The 24234-nt window shown below is 42.7% G+C and overlaps 2 protein-coding genes across 3 annotated transcripts in view; one reads left to right on the top strand and one right to left on the bottom strand.

Moving 5' to 3' along the window:
* ZNF277 (zinc finger protein 277) overlaps positions 1 to 5973 on the bottom strand; it is a 47507-nt gene extending 41534 nt beyond the window's left edge. For both annotated transcript variants that reach the window (XM_054989183.1, XM_054989184.1), the window contains exon 1: positions 5897 to 5973. In XM_054989183.1, the coding sequence (XP_054845158.1) occupies positions 5897 to 5936 (40 nt within the window). In that variant the 5' untranslated portion in view covers positions 5937 to 5973. The remainder of the gene's footprint in view (positions 1 to 5896) is intronic.
* A 320-nt stretch (positions 5974 to 6293) lies between these two features.
* Positions 6294 to 24234, top strand: part of DOCK4 (dedicator of cytokinesis 4) — a 336163-nt gene continuing 318222 nt past the window's right edge. The window contains exon 1 of the mRNA XM_054987847.1: positions 6294 to 6445. Within this exon, the coding sequence (XP_054843822.1) occupies positions 6409 to 6445 (37 nt within the window). The 5' untranslated portion in view covers positions 6294 to 6408. The remainder of the gene's footprint in view (positions 6446 to 24234) is intronic.

Genomic DNA, 24234 nt, shown 5'->3' with positions numbered 1-24234 from the left:
TTGAAGCATTTGAAATTATCATTCAATCCAATCAACTGAGATAGAAACATTAGACCACCAGACACCCAGTGCTTCCAAGAAACTTTATTGTTGCCTATCTTAAGATCTTTCTGGATTGTCCGATCCTTGTGTGTGAATGGGTCAAAGATCAATTGAGTGCCAACCATTTGCCAAGCCAACATAATCCTCAATTACAGGAGGATGGTTTACTTAGGTAGAGCCCAAGATTGCCCACTTACCTGGGAGGCCATTTCTAGGTATGCCCATTCAATTGTTTCCTGCTCAGGAGCCATAGTCCAGTATTCCATCTTAGAGAACAGGAAGGTTAAATGATACTGGCACAAATTAGGGAAATTAAAGGTCCCTTCTTCTACTAGTAGCTGACATTTTTTGTATGCAATCCTAGGCCTGGCTAAGGGACATTAAACAGATTTATGGAACAGGGAATTGATTTTTGTAAAAAATCTTTGGAGGGTATGTACCAGAAGACCTGCCAGGCTTAAACGATACATGGAATAGCATTCATTTTAAGCATGTTAATTCTAGCCTAGATACTCATAGTTAAAGAGGTTCATCTATCTAAATCTGGAGAACGCTGTTCCAGAATCCACTTCATAATGGGCTTTAAACTTCAGCTGAGAGGAGGGGGATTCCCCCCTCCCAGCTGAAGCCAGAAGATCCAGCTACTCATTTCACTCGATGGGAGGGGGGAAAGGGGATTCCCTCCCCCTCTCATTGGGAGAGGGAGGAGGAGGGGGAGGAGGAAGCCCCTTCTTCACCTCTCCCATCAGGAGAGGGGGGAGAGGGAAACTTTGAAAGCTCAAAGCTGCACTTTTCAAAAGCACAGCTTTGAACTTTCAAAGCTTCCTGCCGGCTTTTTCACCCGATGAGAAGGGGGGGTAGGAGGGGGGAGAAGTCCCCACGAGCCAGCTGAAGCCAGGAGTTTAAAAGTTAAAGAGCCCCTTTCCCTGCCCAGCAATGCATTTCCTGTGGTCACAGGAGTGTGCTGTGAGCAGGATCTCTGGGTACTGGGAGTATAATCACTCACTATGGGTGCCCTCCACAAACACATCCACAGAATTCAGGCCATTGTTAATAAAAACATCATATTATTATAAACTCAGCACACCCAGATTTTATAGATCAAAACAGCAAAATGTATATATGCTGATTTTATTATATAATAAAAAACAAACAACAGTATCTTAAAACCATATAAAACCAGCAGATCAGCTAAAAGAGAGAAATATCACAGCATATATAGTAAATACAGTCTTAATGTTAGTCCTTAATGTTAGGAGTATGCTGTGAGCAGAGGTACTGGGGGATAATCACTCACTATGGGTACCCTCCACAAGCACATCTACAGAATTCAGGCCATTGTTAATAAAAACATCATATTATTATAAACTCAGCACACACCGTTTTTATAGATTAAAACAGCAAAATGTATATATGCTGATTTCATTATATAATAAAAAACAAACAGTATCTTAAAACCGTATAAAACCAGCAGATCAGCTAAAAAAAAGAGAAATATCACAGCATATAAACTAAATACAGCCTTAATGTTAGTCCTGTATTGCACTTTAGTCACACACCTCTTTCATTTTATAGCCTTCAGTCAACCAATAAAACTTGTTAGTAAAAAAAAGCATATACTCACTACTATATACAGAGGCCCAAGACTATAAAAGTTTTTTTCACACCCTATTAGAATTAAAGTATGAATTAAAGTATGAAGGGGAACATAAGGGAGGTTTATACAATCAGGTGGAATGAAGAAAGCAGATAGAGAGAATTACTTCTTCTGTTCTTATGTTTATACAGAATACAATTTCTCAAAAGAAAGACTACAGGTTGGATCCTACCAGCTTTTCTGATAGTGAGATGTCATATCTGACCACCCATAAAGGCTTTGATGAGTATCACTAGCATTTCATGCACAAAAGCCATGTGGGATGGGGGCTGTCGTATGGAGTGGAACTGGGTGAGACTGAGTGAAAAGGCAGGCTGGATTTGACCCTAAGTATAATGATGCCGATCGGAGCTAGAGCCCTTAAAGAACACACATGCGAATGATCTTGTCTCAAGTCAACCGTTCTGTTCTCAACATGAAGGCTGTGGATCTTGACACCATATGAAGCATACATGCACATAACCCCTCCTAACCACAGTGAAACATGACTAGGAAAAAGATGCAGCAGAGATACTAGTTGGATCAGGGTTGGTGTTTTGTGGGCTAATAGTAAGCCATAGTTAGGTAGGAATATTTAGAACACACACATGGAATTTATTACCACAAGATTTTGTATGAGAAGCATGTCCATATCCCAACAGTTTTTATGGTTTTGAGAGGCTCTTGTTTCCTATCATCCATAATACTTAATACAGTTATCAGATAATAACTTTAGAAGATTTACTCCTATGATTTTAATTCACTATAATTAACATTTACTATTTTAAGAAGCTCGGTTTTAGTAGTGATAATAACTGGAGCTTAGAATTTAATTAGTAAAGCTATTTCAGACATAATCACTTCGGCTTGTAATCATTACCTTCTAACGGAATTGCACTAAACAGAATATTCTTAAAACACCTGCTAAGATTTTAGCAGGGAAGTTGTCTCTTTTACTTCTAGAGTCAATTTTGAAAAACCCCAAGGCTGGAAACATCCAAAATTGAGTTTGCTGGATTCAGGCATAACCAAGACAATTTTCAGTGATCACACATGCCATTTATTGAGCACTTTCAGATTATCAGGGAGCTTACTGGATACAAGATTCAGTGTGGTGTAATGGTTAGTGTCAGACTAGGATTTGGGAGACCCATGTTTGAATCTCCACTCTGCCATGGAAGCTTGCTAGGGGACCCACATACTTTCAGCCTAACCTACCTCATAGGTTAGGGCACCCACATCCAGGAGTCTGACCCAGCAGCTTCTGATAAAGGGAAGGAGTGGGGATAATCCCACAAAAGCCCCTGAAGGTTTATAAAATCCTGGAGTGGGACAGTGGGTGGGTTAGGATTTCTCAATTATTGCCCCCTCCTATAATTTTTCACATGAATATGTTGATTGTTCTTACTCTTCTGAACTGTCAAGGCCGGAAGCAGACACTAGGCTTCTTTTCAGGCAGAAGGTACATGAAATAGGAATCCTTTTTGTGGTGTGTTCACTAATGCCACTATTTCTAGAAACAACAAGCTTCACGAGTAGAGATGGGCACAAGCCGAAATACGAACCAAAGTTCGTGACAAACCAGGCCAGTTCATGGTTCGTGAACTGGCAATTTGTCAGAGCCCATTTCTGACGAACTGCCATGAGCTTTAGGCTGGTTGTTTTGTTTTGTTTTTTGGTTTGTCACTGCAGACAGCCTGCCACCAATCAATCAGTTTCCTAGGCAACAAGGAATGAACTTCCTGCAGACTTTCTGCTGGCCCGGAAGGGGTGATTTGGTGACCTGGATGTGACGTTTTCACAAACCAAATGAACCAGTTTGTAAACTGGGGCAGGTTCGTGAAAGTTTGTGGTTCGTGAAATGCGATGAACCACAAACCGCACGGGTTCTTCCCCCCCACCCCCGGTTCATGCCCATCTTTATTCATGAGATGTTGCACTGATTCCAAGTAAGAGTTTCAACCCAGAAAATTTAAAAATTTCTTTATTTTCTAAATGTTGATTTTTTAAAAAAAAGAAAACTCCCCCACAAGTGGCACAAACCATGCTCATGTGCCTTACATTGCACAGGATGGACTTCTTGACTTCATTCTTCACTTCAGTGGATTTCAAAGGGTGTACTCTGCTTAGAACTGCACTGTGAGCACACAACTTGTTGCTTCACCTCTAACACTGGAAATATGAGATTTTTTATTTTTGCCTTTTGTAAATATATTACACAGAATTCTGTACCTTAACTAAATTTTATAACTTTACCTATTTTATGTTCTTAAAATAAGTCTGCAACTGATAATAAATAAGTATTGTATATATTCACGGTTTCCCCCATATTAACATTTCCTTCTTGGTTTCAAAATTTCTGGGCTTTTTATCTCTCTCTTTCTCAATACCATATGGTCTCTTGCTTTTTTATTGCATATCAACTCAAATGCCATTAACAGACCTACCATTTATTTTTGTGCAGCGAAGGTAAACCTGAACTAACAAAGTAGTACCCAGTGCTAGTATATCTCTGTGAAAATAATTTACAAGCAATTTGTTTTCCTCTATTCTTTTACTATCATCTTCAAGTAGATAAGGACGGGGCACCAATGAAAGATTTCCCAGAAGCACAGTGAGAATCAAGATACAGAAGCTCCTATACTCTTAGAGGCAACATCTAGGGAATAAGTAAAGAACAGCAACATCCAGAAGAGGAAGGAGTTAGAACACTTAACAGTGAAATCCTAAGCAGAGTTACTCCATTCTAAGCCCACTGACATTAATGGGCTTAGACTGGTGTAACTCTGCTTAGGATTTCACTGTAAGGGCAAATAATTTACCAATTCGCTTTAATTCACCAATATCAGCATGCGTCCAATCTAATTAAATGCAACAAACAAAAAAAAGAAAGAAATCTCAGAAGAATTCTTAAATATACCTCTGCCTCTGTCTTGCAGTTCTGCTCCCTATGCCACTATGAAATTTAGAGTACAGGCCAAACGATACCGGGCACATGAAAATGAGCAGTTGCTTGAAAGATGCAGTTGGCTGAAGGTGCTGCATTAAAAACCTCTGCCAGGAAATATTTACTGCACATCCTTTTTGTAAAAATCTTCAGGAAAGTGAGGCATGAATTGATTGTAGATGTTCTAATACTTGATAGATCAGCAACCAGCATACTAGGGAGCTGTCCAAAGGCTGCACAAATTAGTGATTCTCTGTGTCTCCCCCCTCCTGTCCCCCCCCCCCGAACCTGAAAGAAAGCTAAAACCAGCGTGTAACAGCACAGCTCTTCGAACAATTTCATGGGAGTGAACCATACTGGATAGACCTAACTAGGATTTTGAACTGACCAGTTTAGGAAGGCCCTCTTAGAAATAGAAAACAAATCACATTAAATAATATTTGCCAGTTTCTAAGAAAACTTGATCCTACTACAGTATTTTCCATGCATTTTTCAATACAGGTATCTCTTTTCTGAAACAGATGTAAAACACCATTGCGTGGGAAATATGCATTAATGGTTCTTTAAAGAGGGAGCTTGCAAAAACTCATGTCTTTCAAAGGGGGGCTATATCTTCAGTATTAATTCTAAGTATTCCACATATTTGCATAAGAAATGAACAACATTTTTTAAAAATTTCTTGTTAAAGTAGAATACTTACAGTGCCACGCTAAACAAAGGTACACTCTGTTTAGGATAGCAAAATTCTGGTCTGTCCCAAATCATACCATATTTTTTCAACGAGTTAGTTATGTGTCTGATTTATGTCTCTTTAAGATGTTGGAAAAAAAACATATGGGCCATGCATCAAATAAAGAAAAACTCTAATAATTTCTGATATATCTGGAAAGTGTGTTAAAGTAATATTCCTACATTCTTACACGTACATGAAACGTAACAGTTACTCAACCTTTTTATTTAAACAAGTAATTTCGTAGCACTTCCTCCAAGACGAAGGCAGGCAAGCGTACACGTGTGGTGTTTATGCCGTATACGACTCCTTTACCTTTAAAGCTGTAAGGAAAAGCTGGAGCAGCACCTATCCCTTTAAAAAGTTACTCCTGTAACCTTTTGTTATAACGTGAGTAGTGGTGCTGGTGAAGTTTAGTCTCAGGAGGCACCAAACAAGCTTGAACCTCCATGCGCACCGCGAATCGAACCCTTGGGCCTTGCTTCCAAGTTAAAATGCACAAGATCCAACTGCACGGCGTCCAACAACAACCCAAACTCACCATTTCGCCCCTCTTCCTGCCTGCCCTCAGAAGCTGCCATGCCTCCAGGTACAAGCTTCTCTCTCGCCGAGGTTACGTAATCCTTGGAACACCGCCTCGGCCAATGAGGAGCGAGGAGGTGCTCAGCCACCGCGCGCCGCAAAGCATATCGGGTGCACAGCCGGGCAACCTTTTGTTTTGCCGGCCGGCGCTGCTGCCAGAGCGACGCCAGACTACACCTCCCGTCATGCCTCGGCGCGTCTAAGGGGGTGTGGAAGGAGGGCGGTGTTAGCGGAGACTGTCCCGGAGCGCGAGCGGAGCTCAGTCAATCAGAACAATGACTTCTCCGCCGGCGCTGGAGGAGCGGAGCTGAGCTGAGCGGCGCGCAGCGAGCGGGTGCAGCTGTGGCGCTGGCCGCTGGGCAGCGAGCGGGGTGGGTTGGCAGCCGCGGCGGCTGAGGCGGGGAGGAGCTGTTGCGGCGGCTGTTCTTGTTTGGAGGCGAGGAGGGGGACCGAGAAGCCGCGCTCTTGAGCATGTGGATTCCGACGGAGCACGAAAAATACGGAGTGGGTGAGTGCCAGCGCCGGGCGGGCTCTGCGGGCTACTTGGGTGCCCCTTTTCGCGCTCCTCTCGTTTGAGCAAGGGGGAGTGAGAAATGCAACCGGTTTATCATTTGCTCGCTTTTTCTTCGTTTCCAGTTATCTTCTCCAGCTCTCTCCTTTTTTAAAAAAAAAAAATGCATTTTCTGGTTACTTTTCAAGTGGATGCTGGTTTGTGTTTTTTGAGTGGTGTTGATAAAAAAAAAAACATACTCGTTCAGTCGCCATCCTCTTTTTTTCTTCTACTCATCCCCAATAATTGTCATTGGGGGTGGCATTTAATATGGAAATAATGGAAAGGAATGAAGAGTTCTTTTTTAAAACGGGAAAAAAATGGGACCGCTGTTAATTGTTGAAAAGGGACGTGTGTCGTCTTTGCCTATCACGTTGCAGACTCTTATTTCGGCACTGTTTCTAATTCAAGAGCATCCCTGGGAGGTTCTTCAGTCCACTCAATGCCTTTAAAAGCAGACTAAGCAAACCTCAAGACGTATGTTTCTTTTAATACATATTTTGCCAAAGGACTGAAATACAGGCTGAGCTGCTGCCATTTTTCTTGTAAGTTGTGAGGCAAGCCAGTTCACAGTTCAGTGTGGTGTGTGTGTGTGTCTAGTGTTTTTGTTTTAATTTGGATAGTAACCCACTTCCAGTAGTGATGTTTTTGTTCTCGGGTTTAATGGAGTACAAAAGTGTCTGGATTGCACAAGAAAACAGACAGGGTGATGTATGATCAGTTACAGAACTTACAATCCTGTTTTGGGGAAGAGAAAAGCCGCTTCCATCCTCTCTACACAAAAGGTGAACAACAAAGGACGTTAGATGTTGACTGATCAGTGTGGAGTTTCTCCTCTCTTGCTGCACCCCCCATCTCCTGACAGCAGAATGTGGCATTTCTGATTTTTCTCTGCGTTTTACTCTTGCCAATTTAATATTAAAAAACACCTTTTCTTCTATCTTTGGATCAGTTTGGGCTGTTATTTTCAGGGACTCTTATGACCAATCTTCCATTTAAACGGATGCCCTTCCTTTTAATTGGAGTAAAGGTCTAGAATGTGTGTCTTGATTTTTTTTTTTCATAGTCCTGGTTTCTGGAAAGCAGTTGCTACTTCAGCTCATTTTATCTCTCTGCTTTGGAGCTGGAGAGCAGGGCAAAGAATGTGTATTGTTTTGGACCCCACCTAAGACATCATTAATACTTGCTGCTGAGTTTGACACAATAGCTTCTATTTTGGCTCATTTTGCAGGTGGCAGTCATGTTGAGAATGCCTTTCTGAATTTCTTCTGATGCTTGCTGCTTGAGTTGTGGATATAACAGAAAAATCCAACCGGAACGTAAAGGCTTGTGGGTGTGCGTGATCTCTCTGTGTTTAACAATTAGCACGGGAGCCAAGACCCCATTCTCTGTGACTGTCCCATTTGGAATTGGTCCCAGATGCTGCTCTCTGACCCACATGTTAAATTATAGAGATCATTGATGGGATTCATTTTCTTGACTTCTTTATGTGCCCAGTTGCAGCTGAGCGGCTCGATATTGATTAGTCCTCCCGTTGCCCTTTTGGGGTGGGGAGAGTGAGCATGCCTGTGTGTGTACGTACACACACGCGCACACAGACACACACAGTGTTATGCACATGGATTTAAAAGCCACTTTGGTATTTCCTGGAATGGGATGTGGGATATGGGTAGACAAGTATTAAAGCTTGCTTGCTTTAAAAAAAAACTTTGAAAGAATAGATTTTTTGAAACTGAAATATATCATAAGTGACCAAAGAAGCATAATTGCAACATTTTTTTAATTGATAGGGGGGTGGAAAGGAGGTATGATAGTCCACTTTGAATGAACAGTGTGTGTTTACTGAGCAATAACCTTGAGGTTAGAAAACCGCTCTATCTCGTTAACTTTGTCCTGATCTCTGACAGTTGCCTCCTAGAGTACCTCCCAAATCCTGCCTGTGTTATAGAAGTGTGACAGTGTGGCTAAGCTCATAGATCCAGAGGAGTTAGCCGTGTTAGTCTGTAGTAGCAAAATCAAAAAGAGTCCAGTAGCACCTTTAAGACTAACCAATTTTATTATAGCATAAGCTTTCGAGAATCAAGTTCTCTTCGTCAGATGCCTGATCAAAACTGGGCAGATACAGAAGAGGAGGGGGAAAGAGAGAGAAAAAAGGGAGGGGGCATAAATCACAAGAAGGCAGAATGCAATTAGCATGGAGGCTATCAAAACATTCCTTTGCTTGGGAATGTAAACATTTCCTTTTGGTGTGCAGTCAGTTTGTAGCAGTGAAGGTATCCAATTCCTATGTAGTATAAGCCTTCGATGACCACAGCTCTCCCTGCCAGCTGCATCTGACAAAGAGAACTGTGGTCCCCGAAAGCCCACACCAGGCGTCACTGGGCTCCCCCAGATCACGCCTCTGTAAAGAGAATCTGTTACCTGTGGTAATGTGATAACCATTCATAGTCTCTATTCAGTCCCCGCTTGACAGAGTCAAATTTGCATATGAATTCCAATTCAGCAGCCTCCCGTTGGATTTTGTTTTTGAAAGGTTTCTGTTGAACCACAGCGACCTTTAAGTCTTTGGTGGAATGTCCTGGTAGATTGAAGTGTTCTCCCACTGGTTTCTGGACGTTTCCATTTCTAATGTCAGATTTGTGTCCATTTATTCTTTTGCGTAGAGGTTGGCTGGTTTGTCCAATGTACAGAGCAGAGGGACATTGTTGGCACATGAGGGCATATATCAGGTTGGAGGATGAGCAGCTGTAAGAGCCAGAGACAGTGTAGTTGATGCCATTGGGTCCTGTAATTGTATTCCCTGGGTAGATATAGGGGCAGAGCTGGCATCTGGGTCTGTTGCAGGGCTTGGTACCTGTGCTGGTGACTCTGCTGGCCGATTCATGATTGTAAGTGAGAAGTCGTTTAAGATTGGGGGGCTGTCTGTAGGCAAGGAAAGGTCTTCCACCCAGGGCTTCTGAGAGAGAGGTATCATTTTCCAGGATGGGTTGTAGCTCACTGATGATACGTTGGATCGGTTTGAGCTGGGAGCTATAGGTGACAACCAGTGGTGTTCTGTTGTTAGTTCCTTTAGGTTTGTCCTGGAGCAGACTGTTTCTGGGTACTAGTCTGGCCCTGTTAATTTGTTTCTTCACTTCATTTGGTGGGTACTGTAGTCCCAAAAATGCTTGTTGTAAATCTCTTAAGTGTGAGTCTCGGTCGAGAGCATTGGAGCAGATACGGTTGTAACGTAAGGCTTGGCTGTAGACAATAGACCGAGTGGTATGTTTAGGGTGGAAGCTGGAGGCATGTAGATATGAGTATCGGTCTGTTGGTTTCCGGTATAAGGTGGTATTTATTCGTCCATTATGTAGTTGTACAGTGGTGTCCAGGAAGTGTACCTGTTGTGTAGAGTGGTCCAGGCTTAAGTTGATAGTAGGGTGAAAGTTATTGAAGTCCTGATGAAATCTCTCAAGGGCTTCCTTCCCATGGGTCCAAATGATGAAGATGTCATCCAGGAATCTTAAGTATAGTAGTGGTTCCAGTGGATGGGAGCTGAGGAAGCGTTGCTCTAAGTCCGCCATGAATATGTTAGCATATTGTGGTGCCATGCGTGTGCCCATGGCTGTGCCATTAACCTGTAGATATAAGTTGTCGCCAAATTCGAAGTAATTGTGAGTGAGCACGAAGTGACAAAGTTCAGTGGCGAGGTTTGCTGTGGTTTTGTCCAGGATAATATTCCGTATGGCTTGCAATCCATCTGCATGTGGGATATTGGTGTACAAGGCCTCCACATCCATGGTTGCTAGGATGGTGTCATCTGGTAGGTTGTCAATGGATTGTATTTTCCTGAGGAAGTCAGTGGTGTCCCGTAAATAGCTGGGTGTGCTGGTGGCATAGGGCCTGAGGATAGAGTCCATGTATCCCGAGACTCCTACTGTGATGGTGCATTTTCCTGCAACAATTGGGCGTCCTGGGTTACCCGCTTTGTGGATTTTGGGTAGTAGGTAGAATCTTCCTGGTCGTGGTTCCTGGGGTGTGTCTGTATGGATGCATTCTTGTATGTCCATGGGGAGTGTTTTTAATATTTTATTGAGTTCCCTTTTGTATTGTTCAGTGGGGTCAGAAGGTAGTATTTTATAGAATGTTGTGTTGGAGAGTTGTCTTTCTGCTTCTTGTATATAATTTTGTTTATCCATGATGACAACTGCTCCGCCTTTGTCAGCTTCCTTGATTACGATGCCAGAATTATTTTGGAGGCTGTTTATGGCCTCTCTTTCTCCACGGCTGAGGTTCTGCTTTAGGTGTTGTTGTTTGTCAATTATCTCAGCCCCCCAATCTTAAACGACTTCTCACTTACAATCATGAATCGGCCAGCAGAGTCACCAGCACAGGTACCAAGCCCTGCAACAGACCCAGATGCCAGCTCTGCCCCTATATCTACCCAGGGAATACAATTACAGGACCCAATGGCATCAACTACACTGTCTCTGGCTCTTACAGCTGCTCATCCTCCAACCTGATATATGCCCTCATGTGCCAACAATGTCCCTCTGCTCTGTACATTGGACAAACCAGCCAACCTCTACGCAAAAGAATAAATGGACACAAATCTGACATTAGAAATGGAAACGTCCAGAAACCAGTGGGAGAACACTTCAATCTACCAGGACATTCCACCAAAGACTTAAAGGTCGCTGTGGTTCAACAGAAACCTTTCAAAAACAAAATCCAACGGGAGGCTGCTGAATTGGAATTCATATGCAAATTTGACTCTGTCAAGCGGGGACTGAATAGAGACTATGAATGGTTATCACATTACCACAGGTAACAGATTCTCTTTACAGAGGCGTGATCTGGGGGAGCCCAGTGACGCCTGGTGTGGGCTTTCGGGGACCACAGTTCTCTTTGTCAGATGCAGCTGGCAGGGAGAGCTGTGGTCATCGAAGGCTTATACTACATAGGAATTGGATACCTTCACTGCTACAAACTGACTGCACACCAAAAGGAAATGTTTACATTTCCAAGCAAAGGAATGTTTTGATAGCCTCCATGCTAATTGCATTCTGCCTTCTTGTGATTTATGCCCCCTCCCTTTTTTCTCTCTCTTTCCCCCTCCTCTTCTGTATCTGCCCAGTTTTGATCAGGCATCTGACGAAGAGAACTTGATTCTCGAAAGCTTATGCTATAATAAAATTGGTTAGTCTTAAAGGTGCTACTGGACTCTTTTTGATTTTGCTACTACAGACTAACACGGCTAACTCCTCTGGATCTATGACCTTGGAAAGCACCGCATTCAGCCGAATGGAGAGGAAATCCATCAACCTCATGAAGAAACTGGCACAGATACAAACAGACATCATCTTTCTTTCTAAATGCAAAAGACTGGACATTCTACCCAAGGGACTTCGTGTGAGGAATCCATTGAAATCCACTTACCACACAGACTACAGTGAGAAACTATGCAACACCTTATCCAGGAAACTCTTAATTCACCTCATTGGACTGATGTACAGCAAGCAACAATGGATCAAGCAAGAGGTCTCTGAACTAGACTCTTCCATGAAGTGCACCCCCTCTGCACAGACCGGTAACTGGGAGATGTTTGCCACAACCAGAGAAACTATTTATTGTAATCTATTCACTGAATTACAGAACAAGAAGGAGAAGAAATTCTCAAAACTCCTGCCTGCAACAGAGAGCAAAAACACTTGGGATCCAAACAACATCATCAATCTTTCCAGTTACAAGCTGAGCCCAGCAGAGGAATCAGTCCTCTCACGTGGACTATCCTTTTGCCCAGCCAGACCCACACAAACCATACAACTTTGTGGAGACCTGGAGGCCTATTTTAGACGCCTAAGACTGAAAGAATTCTTCAACTACTCTGCTGGACAAAATGACGAACAAAGCACTGAACAGACACCATCACAGCAGCCTCAGCAGCCCCCACCCCCCCAACCCAGCAATACACAACCATCGTTACAAAACTCCAGGAAAAAGAATTCCACATGGACACCACCTGAGGGCCGTAACTCCTCATTGGACTTTTACATTGAATGCTTCCGTAGACGGGCTCAGGCTGAGATAATTGACAAACAACAACACCTAAAGCAGAACCTCAGCCGTGGAGAAAGAGAGGCCATAAACAGCCTCCAAAATAATTCTGGCATCGTAATCAAGGAAGCTGACAAAGGCGGAGCAGTTGTCATCATGGATAAACAAAATTATATACAAGAAGCAGAAAGACAACTCTCCAACACAACATTCTATAAAATACTACCTTCTGACCCCACTGAACACAACACACTGAACACAACACAACATTCTATAAAATACTACCTTCTGACCCCACTGAACAATACAAAAGGGAACTCAATAAAATATTAAAAACACTCCCCATGGACATACAAGAATGCATCCATACAGACACACCCCAGGAACCACGACCAGGAAGATTCTACCTACTACCCAAAATCCACAAAGCGGGTAACCCAGGACGCCCAATTGTTGCAGGAAAATGCACCATCACAGTAGGAGTCTCGGGATACATGGACTCTATCCTCAGGCCCTATGCCACCAGCACACCCAGCTATTTACGGGACACCACTGACTTCCTCAGGAAAATACAATCCATTGACAACCTACCAGATGACACCATCCTAGCAACCATGGATGTGGAGGCCTTGTACACCAATATCCCACATGCAGATGGATTGCAAGCCATACGGAATATTATCCTGGACAAAACCACAGCAAACCTCGCCACTGAACTTTGTCACTTCGTGCTCACTCACAATTACTTCGAATTTGGCGACAACTTATATCTACAGGTTAATGGCACAGCCATGGGCACACGCATGGCACCACAATATGCTAACATATTCATGGCGGACTTAGAGCAACGCTTCCTCAGCTCCCATCCACTGGAACCACTACTATACTTAAGATTCCTGGATGACATCTTCATCATTTGGACCCATGGGAAGGAAGCCCTTGAGAGATTTCATCAGGACTTCAATAACTTTCACCCTACTATCAACTTAAGCCTGGACCACTCTACACAACAGGTACACTTCCTGGACACCACTGTACAACTACATAATGGACGAATAAATACCACCTTATACCGGAAACCAACAGACCGATACTCATATCTACATGCCTCCAGCTTCCACCCTAAACATACCACTCGGTCTATTGTCTACAGCCAAGCCTTACGTTACAACCGTATCTGCTCCAATGCTCTCGACCGAGACTCACACTTAAGAGATTTACAACAAGCATTTTTGGGACTACAGTACCCACCAAATGAAGTGAAGAAACAAATTAACAGGGCCAGACTAGTACCCAGAAACAGTCTGCTCCAGGACAAACCTAAAGGAACTAACAACAGAACACCACTGGTTGTCACCTATAGCTCCCAGCTCAAACCGATCCAACGTATCATCAGTGAGCTACAACCCATCCTGGAAAATGATACCTCTCTCTCAGAAGCCCTGGGTGGAAGACCTTTCCTTGCCTACAGACAGCCCCCCAATCTTAAACGACTTCTCACTTACAATCATGAATCGGCCAGCAGAGTCACCAGCACAGGTACCAAGCCCTGCAACAGACCCAGATGCCAGCTCTGCCCCTATATCTACCCAGGGAATACAATTACAGGACCCAATGGCATCAACTACACTGTCTCTGGCTCTTACAGCTGCTCATCCTCCAACCTGATATATGCCCTCATGTGCCAACAATGTCCCTCTGCTCTGTACATTGGACAAACCAGCCAACCTCTACGCAAAAGAATAAATGGACACAAATCTGACATTAGAAATGGAAACGTCCAGAAACCAGTGGGAGAACACTTCAATCTACCAGGACATTCCACCAAAGACTTAAAGGTCGCTGTGGTTCAACAGAAACCTTTCAAAAACAAAATCCAACGGGAGGCTGCTGAATTGGAATTCATATGCAAATTTGACTCTGTCAAGCGGGGACTGAATAGAGACTATGAATGGTTATCACATTACCACAGGTAACAGATTCTCTTTACAGAGGCGTGATCTGGGGGAGCCCAGTGACGCCTGGTGTGGGCTTTCGGGGACCACAGTTCTCTTTGTCAGATGCAGCTGGCAGGGAGAGCTGTGGTCATCGAAGGCTTATACTACATAGGAATTGGATACCTTCACTGCTACAAACTGACTGCACACCAAAAGGAAATGTTTACATTTCCAAGCAAAGGAATGTTTTGATAGCCTCCATGCTAATTGCATTCTGCCTTCTTGTGATTTATGCCCCCTCCCTTTTTTCTCTCTCTTTCCCCCTCCTCTTCTGTATCTGCCCAGTTTTGATCAGGCATCTGACGAAGAGAACTTGATTCTCGAAAGCTTATGCTATAATAAAATTGGTTAGTCTTAAAGGTGCTACTGGACTCTTTTTGATGTGGCTAAGCTATTGTTCTTGGAATCTCAGCAAGATCTGGCGGGGAGGGAGATGTATGCCTCTAACCATGTCTTGTGGATTTTTTAAAAAACCATGCTTCACAGAGAATGAACACGTGAAGCTGCCTGACACTATTGGTCTATCAAGACTGGTGTTGTCTGTTTTAACTAGTGGTAGCGTTCCAGGGTCTTGCATTGCCTGTTACTTGATCCTTTACATTGAGGATGTTGAAGACTGAATCTGGGACTTCTGAATGCAAAGCAAATGCTCTGCCGTTGAGCATTTCTTCCTGTGTGCGCAAACCTGTTGTCACCGTTGGAGTAGAATGTGCATACGGCCTTATGAATGGCTTCAGTGTCGAATCAGTTTCCGATTTGCTGCATTGTTTTTGCCAGGAAGGCCCTTTGGAAACCCCTTTGTGGACATAGTGACCAGACAGGCAACTTGTTTTCCGTTTTTTGTCTCCAGACTGTGGAACTTCCTCCCCCAGGAGATGTGGTTAGGCCAGCTTCCAGACTGAATTAAAACCTTTTCCAGATGGCCTTTGAACTATCTATTTATCTAGTATATTTTTTATCGCATCCTTCTTTCAATGAGCTCAGGTTGGTGGTTCTCCCTTCACTGTTTTATCCTCACAACAACCTTGTGAGGGCCAGTGGGGTGAGGGTATTAGAGTAAGACCTGGGCGCTCTGGGTTCAAATGGGACAATTATCATAGTGGAGAAAGAACTTTGCTCACTGTTCTGAGCTCCTTCATGGTTGTGCGGGATTAAAAAGCCCTAGGCTGTTAAGTTTGGCTGAGAGAAACTGCCTAGCTCAAGATTACCCAGAGAGCTTCATTGCAGTGTGAAGATTTGAATGCTGGGATCCTAGTTTGACATTGTAACCACCACATTGGCTGTCTGTGGATTGACATAGAAATGGCACTTGCTGTTACCTCAATCCTTGTTTTGTATGATTGGTGTTGTTTTCAGTTTCTCTCATTCTATAATAATGTGCCTCACATTTGAATCTTACTTGTAAACTATTTTGAGGACTTTGGGTGGAAAAGCCATTGAGAAATGTAAACAAATACTGCTTCGTATTGCCCAATTCTGCCTACTCTGTAAGTCATGCTTATTTCAGTGGTGTTTATTCTGAAATAAGTATGTGCTGAATCACAGTTTAACAATGCCATCTTAAGGATGTTGATTTAGAAGTAAGCCTGAATTCAGGTAGACTTGCTTGCTAGAGTGTGTAGGATTATAGCCTGGTTCTGTGCTAGTGTAAGTATGCCTAAATCCACTGAAGTCTTGTGTTTAACTCTACATAGGACTGCAGTAATGCAATCCTATTTGTATTTACTCAGAAGTGAATGCCACGGTGTTCGGTGACACTTCCAAGTAGTCTCATTGTGTCAGAGATTTGCAGTGCTGTCCTTGGCATTCTGCATGGGGAAGTCTAACTGCCCAGGCTTGAGTAAGTGCATTTTTAAGTCCTCAAATTGTGCCTTGAATGATATTGAGAACATTTAGTTTATACCAGTGTGGTATAGTGAATAGTGTCAGACAGGGCTTTTTTTCAGCAGGAACGCGGTGGAACGGAGTTCCGGCACCTCTTAAAAATGGTCACATGGCCGGTGGCCCCGCCCCCTGATCGCCAGACAGAGGGGAGTTTAGATTGCCCTCCTCTTGGAGCGGAGCCATGAGCTCAATAGGTGGCCTTGGATAAGCCACTCCTCTCAGCCTGAACTTCCTGGCTATATTTTAGGGATGATAACAAACACTGACTTTTCTCACTGCTCTGAGTGGGGCACCGATATGCCTAGAAGAGCGTTATATAAGCATAGTTATTTTTCTAAGTAGATACCTGGCTTCATTGCAAGGTTTGTGTTTGCTGATGTGCTAGCTGACATCCATCATCAAGAATGTTCCATATCGAGCTAAGTTGTCTCCCACCCCATCCCCTCATTGGACAATTCCTTTTTTTCTTGTTGTGGACATTCTTTTTTTCTCAGGTTTGTGGTGATGTTTAGTAAAATTCTTCTCCACATTTAGCCAGGAGTTACATATAAGTGGTTTGCCCTAATATTTGTGGTTTGTATTGCAATCAGTTCCTACTTAGTAAATGGTTGTCGAGATTCATGCATTGTCCTCCCTTCTTAAGGTACAGTATAGTAAGCTAAATTGCTAAAGAAACGTATCAAATTTTAATGAAATAGTTTGTCTCTGATGCATGTTTATTCACTTAGAGATTAAGCAAACTGGATGTGGCTGGTTTGGTATAAACATTAGATCAAAATATTTAATACCTATTTCTAACACAACCCAAAAGTGTCTATATGGACCAGGTATTCCAGTTTGCTTGAGCAACTTGCTTGAAGCAATTACAGGTCATTGTGTGCTGACTGAACAGGGAATTAAAACCATTACTCTGCTAAAGTAAACCAGACCCTATCAATATTGACAAGAGACTTGTCTCTCCTTTTGTTCAAACCAACATCTGTTCAATTCTTAAACACTGAAAGAAATTTGGATAACAATTTCTAACCAATTTTTAACCTCTAGATTAACTGATTTGGCCTTTGCATAATCTCAGGTAGCTAAAAGGTAAAGGTAGTCCCCTGTGCAAGCACCACTGAGTCATTACTGACCCATGGGGGGACGTCACATCATGACATTTTCTTGGAAGACTTTTTACGGGGTGGTTTGCCATTGTCTTCCCCAGTCATCTACACTTTACCCCCAGGAAACTGGGTACACATTTTACCGACCTTGGAAGGATGGAAGGCTGAGTCAACCTTGAGCTAACTATTTGAACCCGGCTTCCACCAGGATACAATTTCTAACCAAATTTCAACCTCTAGATTAACTAATTTGTAAATAGGCCTTTGCATAATCTCAGGTAATTGAAGATGGCATAAATGAGAGAAATGGTGTACTGAAATTAACAAGAAGCCAGTTTACTGAGGCAGAATCTGGAGGTAGCTAATATGATCTCATTTGCATGAGATCCTGTTTTGATCTGTAGAATTTTCTTTTATGAGTGTGTTTGTGGGGAGGGGAGTCCGTAGCTTCACCCAAATCACTTATGATTCTAGGCAGACTGGGGAAAAAGACTAGATTTTATTGTGTAAACTGAAGGGAAAGCCAAAGCTGGCAGGAAATAGTCCTTGTACCACATACTACCTCCTCTTGGATTAGAGGATTAAGTTGTTTTCCATTAAAAGTGATGAGTGGCTCATCTGTCTGTGCATACTTGGCCAAATGGAAGTGATATTTTCCCCAAATCCCCTTGTACTTCAGTTGATTCAGAAATGTTGTTTTGATCCACTAACACACAGAATGTGTATAAGGTTTGTTCAGCATGCATGTCATAGATGCTACATTTCAGACTCCTGAGATGCCAAACTATAGGAGAGTTGTCTTTTACAAGTGGGGAGGCTGGGTGGACTTGTGTGGGGCATCTCATTTCCCCCTCTCCCACCGTCCTCTTTCCCTTCCCCACCCTCCATAGACTCTCCCCTTTTCCTACTTCCTACCAGTTTGGTGCAGTGGTTAACTATCTCACAGGGTGTGATTGTCGTGAGGATAATAATAACACACTTTGTAAGCCACTCTGAGTGGGCATTAAGTTGTCCTGAAGAGCGGTATATACATTGAATGTTATTCTTCTTATTTGTCTGCCTTCCAGCTTCACCTTTCCGTCTTCCCCCCGACCCCGGCAGCCTCTCCCCTATGGCCCAGTTGCATGGAGCTGTCTGAGCTGAGCCCATTTGCATGGTGGGGAACCTGCAAGGACTTCAGGGGGTACTCTATCTCCTTCCCCACACTCTTTCCATCCTTCTGGCAGCCTCTGTATGCTCAACTTTCCTTATGTCCTCCTGTCCTTCAAACCCACTAAATGATGCACCTTTTTTTGATGCCCCCATCTTTATCTATATTTATTAATTTACTTCATTTATATACTGCTTTTCTCCACAATGGGGACCCAAAGCAGCTTACATCATTCTCCTTGCCTCCATACTATCCTCACAACAACCCTGTGGCTTTGAGTGTGGCTGAATCAAAGTCACCCAGTGAGCTTCCACAGCAGAATGGTGATTTGAACCTGGGTCTCCTGGATCTTACCCTATAACTTTAACCACTGCACCACACTGGCTTTAGTGGGGGTGGGGTGTGCTGCTGTTGAACAGTAGCAAGCAGCCAGGGGTGGGTGAGTTATACAAGTTATGGCCTATCAAGTTCTCTAGTGGTTGCTTTTTGCCCTGGCCCCCATGATTCGTCCCTCAAAGGCCAAAACAGCCCTGAAAAAGGTCCTGTCCCCCCCACCTTTCTGACAGAAACCAAGCCTGGAATACTGAATTAAGTGTTACTTGGTTGCCTAGCAGCAACCACTGAGGGCATCCTTTTATCACTTCGGGGCTTTTATACCCCCAGTGTATTTTTTTTCATTTTAGATTTTTCTGCAAACTTGAAGCATTTTTAAGGTGTGTAGGAAGATCTGTCCTGTCCATTCATGGCTCCAATTTCTGGATTTAAGTATCCACAGATCAAGGCCACTTAGCTATTAATGTACAAGATTCCCCCCTTCCAATTCCTTGAATTAACAGGGGTAGACTTTCCCCTGGCTTGAGAAATCTGTTGCAATGCATATAATGCATGTCCCTTGTACTTTAACTGATATAATCACAAAAAGTTTTTGAAACCTAACATTCATATAACACAGATACACCAATACTTTTCTGTAATATTAATGGTGATCTGTTTTTTGCTATTTGTGCTCAGATAAGCTTGTACATGTGACTGCAGTATGTAATTTGGTGTTAAACGCTGACCATGGTTTGAAAACTTGCCTGTAACAGACTACTTACTTAGAGGAAATGCACTGGGAGTTGTTGAAATAGGGAAGATGACTAATTTATAAAAATAAGACTTATTTTAAGGACAGACCTATGATTGTATGTTAAGGATCCTTGCTTTAAAACATTTTGTGACACTGCAAAGTCTAAATTGCTCTTTGCTGTGCTTACCAACTGGTTGGGCTACATGAATATTCAGATAGACCTTGTATTCTCTTAGTGAGTTCAGGTTTGTTGTGCTTATCAAGAAGTTATCAAACCACTTAGCTTGCATTTTTAGGTTTTGGCAAGAAAAGAAACAATCCATAACGGAAACAATAGTTTGTATTCAGTTCTCCTGTGTGCATTATTTTGATGATCTGGTTTAGTTTGGAAAATAAAACAGAGGTCCAGTAGTGCTTTAAAGACTAACATTTTATTCTAGTTTTTCACAAATGATCTTATGCTTCATAAACATAAGAGCTTGGCTCTTTGATGTTTTTGAGTTTCATTGAGCCTATGATTGTGTTGCCCTGTGATGTAAATTATTCACATTGATAATTGACCATTGCTGCTTTGAGCCTGAGCTCTGTTGAGATGAGTCCAAACAGCATTGTGGCTGCCTCATATCTGAAGCTGCAGTCCTCAGTCTTGCATGGAAATATCCCATGAGAATCAGTGAGAACATTTTCAAGAGCCATCTTGGGATGTAGGCATCATACCTCAGTCCTCCTGCATACGTATTTATTGCAAAGAATAATTTAACTATGCTTTTCACCTCTCAAATGAAGGTATCGTTCATTTAGCTTCGTATAGAGAGACAATTCAGTGTTTACCAAAAGAGAAATATTATCACCTCCCTTGCCTGGGAAAGCACGCAGTGGATTGGATCAAGGATTCCTGCCTCTGTAGTGTGACTTCTTCAGCTTCCCCCCTCCTGCAGCGACCCAAAATGATCTGCACAGTCCTGTTCCTGGGGGATCCCCTGCCAGGAGTAGGATTTTGGTAGTCATTTCAGGCTACTGCAGGAGGAAGGCATGCCTAAAGTCACTTTCCATCGGTGGAAGCCCTAGTCCCCCTGGAAATGCTGCTCTGGATTACACCCAGTGCAAGAAACAAGCCTGTACAACTTGTGACTTCCCACACCAGATGCCACTAGCCACCTGTGGTGGCTTGGCAGAGGTTTGACAGACATGCTTTCCTTCCTCAATCCTAGACAGGTAAAAAACCTCCAGGGCTTTTAGTGATCTGAGTGTTGGTATGGTGAGTCTAGAGTTCTGCAGGCTTGGCTTCCCGGCTGATGCCGCCTCTGCGGCCTGTTGGTGAAATCATGCCATTGAAAACAGGTAAAATGATTTGGAAGAAAAGCTTATACAAAACAAAATGAATATGCCATCTGATTTCCTTAAGAACATAATAAACTGTTAGGTAATGGTATGCAAAGTAATGAAAAATGGGGCTCTGGCAATGAGATTGCGCGGAACATGCAACTTGAAGTTAGATTTTATTACATTATGCAAATGACTCTCTTGATATCAGATGAAACCTTTATGGAAGGTCAAATTAAAAGGAAGACAGCCTTGCAATAGAGACAGCAAGTAGCACTCTGGCTTGTGCGGGCGTAAAGATCCTTGGCAAGCTTAACAATGAAATAGTTGGTTTGTAGGCTTTTATGCAGCTTTGGTTACTGGCAGTCACTGCATATTAAGACACCATTTTTTATACTAAAGCATTTATGAGACTGGCCTGTTCTAACTGCTGCTGTTCATTTCTCTAGAGTGCAAGTAGTGTCAGATTGTTGCCTCCTGCTGCTTTCTTATTTCTACCAGCTATATTGACCAGAAACCTGTTAATTATATTGAATCTGAACTGTTGATGGCTCTGTCCAGTGGTGGGGTTTTTTTGGTTTAGGAAAAAAGTGCTGGTTGTCATGTATAAGGCTTCACCAATTTCTGCCAGTTCCTCTGTCAGGAATTGAGACAGCCCCTAGCCCCAAAAGTGCTGGTACTCAGTACCGGTGAATACCACCACAAAAAAGGCCCTGGACCTAGCACTGTACAGATTTATGAAGCTACATACTGAAATTTTCCTTTCAGAGAGTTGGTGGTGGAGTGCTAAAATCTCAAATCATACATAAATTATTTTAAAAATTATTAAGGTAATAGTTAATCTAAGTGTTCTTTGGGGATGGTATGTTTTCATACAGCCTTTTTTGGTATAGACTCACCATATGTGTGTTTTCCCTACTATGTTTTCAAGTTGTATTAACTAGCAACTTTACCTGTGTGTAGAATGAAACTTGCATAGCATCTTTCCCATCAAGCACCATTGCTTTTTTGGTCCATATAAATAGTAGGTTACATGCTCCTAGTCTGTCCTGGAGAAGTTTGAGATTGAAATTCTTCAAGTTGCTCAATTAAACATACCTTTTGTAATACAGCTGGAAATGCCACCTGAGGCCTTGAAGCACCGTTGGCATTCAAAGGAGACAATACTGGGGTCAGGGGACCAAAGGCCTGACACAGTACAGAGCAGTATGAGGCAGGAGAAACTGTATTGTTGAATTACTCCCCATAAAAAAAATCTCCTAACGTATAAAATATAACAACAACAACAACATTTGATTTATATACCGCCCTTCAGGATGACTTAACATCCAGTCAGAGCAGTTTACATAGGATGTCATTATTATCCCCACAACAAAACACCCTGCGAGGTGGGTGAGGCTGAGAGAGCTCCTAGAAGCTGTGACTGACCCAAGGTCACCCAGCTGGCTTCAAGTGGAGGAGTGGGGAATCAAACCCGGTTCTCCAGATTAGAGTCCTGCATTCTTAACCTCTACACCAAACTGGCTATGCAGAGTTGCTCCGTTCTAACACCCCTGATTTTTAACTACTGGTGTGACTCTGTACAAGATTGTATTGTTAAGTATTTATTTACGTACATAAAATAAATAAAATATTTCTACCCCACTTTCTCCCCAGTGGGGGACTCAGGGTAATAAAAGCTAAATCTGAGAGCTAAAACGAGACGAATTATACGAGGACGCTCAAGTGAAGGGAGATGCAACGTTAGCCGCGAAGCCAAGTTTTAAAAGACAGATCAGAAGGCTTTGTCAATTTTCCCTCTCTACAGAGCTGGAGATGGCTCCTCAGAGGGTTTGTTTATTTCATCTTTGCCTCCCAATCTGTCTTTTAGAACTCGGCTTCTCCCTTTGTCTCCCTTCACTTGAGCATCCTCGTGTAATTCGCCTCATGTGTTTTAGCTCTGAACGACTGTGGTTATATCCTCCAGCCTTTCCTGAAAGGGTTAATGAAATTGTAATGAAAACAAATTACATTTTGTTTCGTCCCAAACTCAAATGAAGCCATCTCCTGAGTGGAATGTATGGGGACGCAGACACCACTTCGCATACTACAAGAAACAGAGTTCAAAAATCTATTTGGCATTGAGTGTAAGGAAGACAGCTATAACTGCCTAGTTTAAAGGTAGATAAGCACACCAAGGCTAACATTTTCTGCAGGTGGAGGGAGGAGAAAGTCCACAGGCTCTTTGTTCACTTAAGCTGTGCAGAACTTTTGTTTCTGCATATTATTGTGAAAGAAAGAGCCGGAGCCCCAGCATCCTTTTTTGGTACTTTTACAGTTTCATTAGGAGGGGAAAAGTTTCCTACTGGGTTCACATACCTTCAGTGTAACAAGGAAATAAAACCTAGGAAACAAGAAACCACAAGCTAGAATGTCCTGTCCTGATGCTACCCAGTCAAATGCAATTGTGGTTGGTTCATGTTTGCTGCTTTAAATGACTGTGCATACTCCCTATTGATCTTTTTTTGATATTCTGAGCTGACTCTGTCACCGGCGTAGCATCTTTGCTTAGCACTTCAAATAAGGAAATGCTACTTCACATTGTTGTGAGTGGCACGTGCATTGCTTCTTCTGCTCCCATCAGGACCTTGCAATGAGTGTATCACTCAAGCGTTTTCACTTAGCAAACCAGCATGGTTGAAGTTTATTGACAAAGGACTTGCTTGGACCTTTAGCACTACCGAAAAGTAAACTCTACAACTGCATTTTATCAATCACTAAATCTCTTTAGCTTGTATATAATAAGGGCATGTGCCATCCCTACTGTAAGAGAAGCAAATACAGCAGTATAAACAAAGGCAAAATTAGTGTCAGAAATCTTTCCAAATATAAGAGCAAGCTTAATTGGTTCTTTTTGGCACAAGTCCATTAATTGTTTCTAATAGGATTTTGGGGGGGGCACTGATCCATTAAGATGGCCACACATATTCAAAGGAAGTACTGGGTGTGTGTGTGTGAGAAATCACACATGGTATGCCATCTACCCTTCCTAAATATTATCCATTGATGGGGGTTGCCAAGAATAATGAATGGGAACACAGTACTGCTTGCCCTTAGGAAACAGTGGCATCCGGGGTTTCGCAATGGGAGAAGAAACATACAGTCAGCTAGCTGATGTGAATGAAAACAGCCTGCAGTCTTATTAA

The sequence above is a fragment of the Eublepharis macularius genome, chromosome 9 (genome assembly GCF_028583425.1).
Source record: "Eublepharis macularius isolate TG4126 chromosome 9, MPM_Emac_v1.0, whole genome shotgun sequence".
In the NCBI taxonomy this organism is placed as follows: domain Eukaryota; kingdom Metazoa; phylum Chordata; class Lepidosauria; order Squamata; family Eublepharidae; genus Eublepharis; species Eublepharis macularius.
The sequence above is the reverse complement of the archived record's forward strand: the minus strand, read 5'-3'. Positions and strand labels throughout refer to the sequence as shown.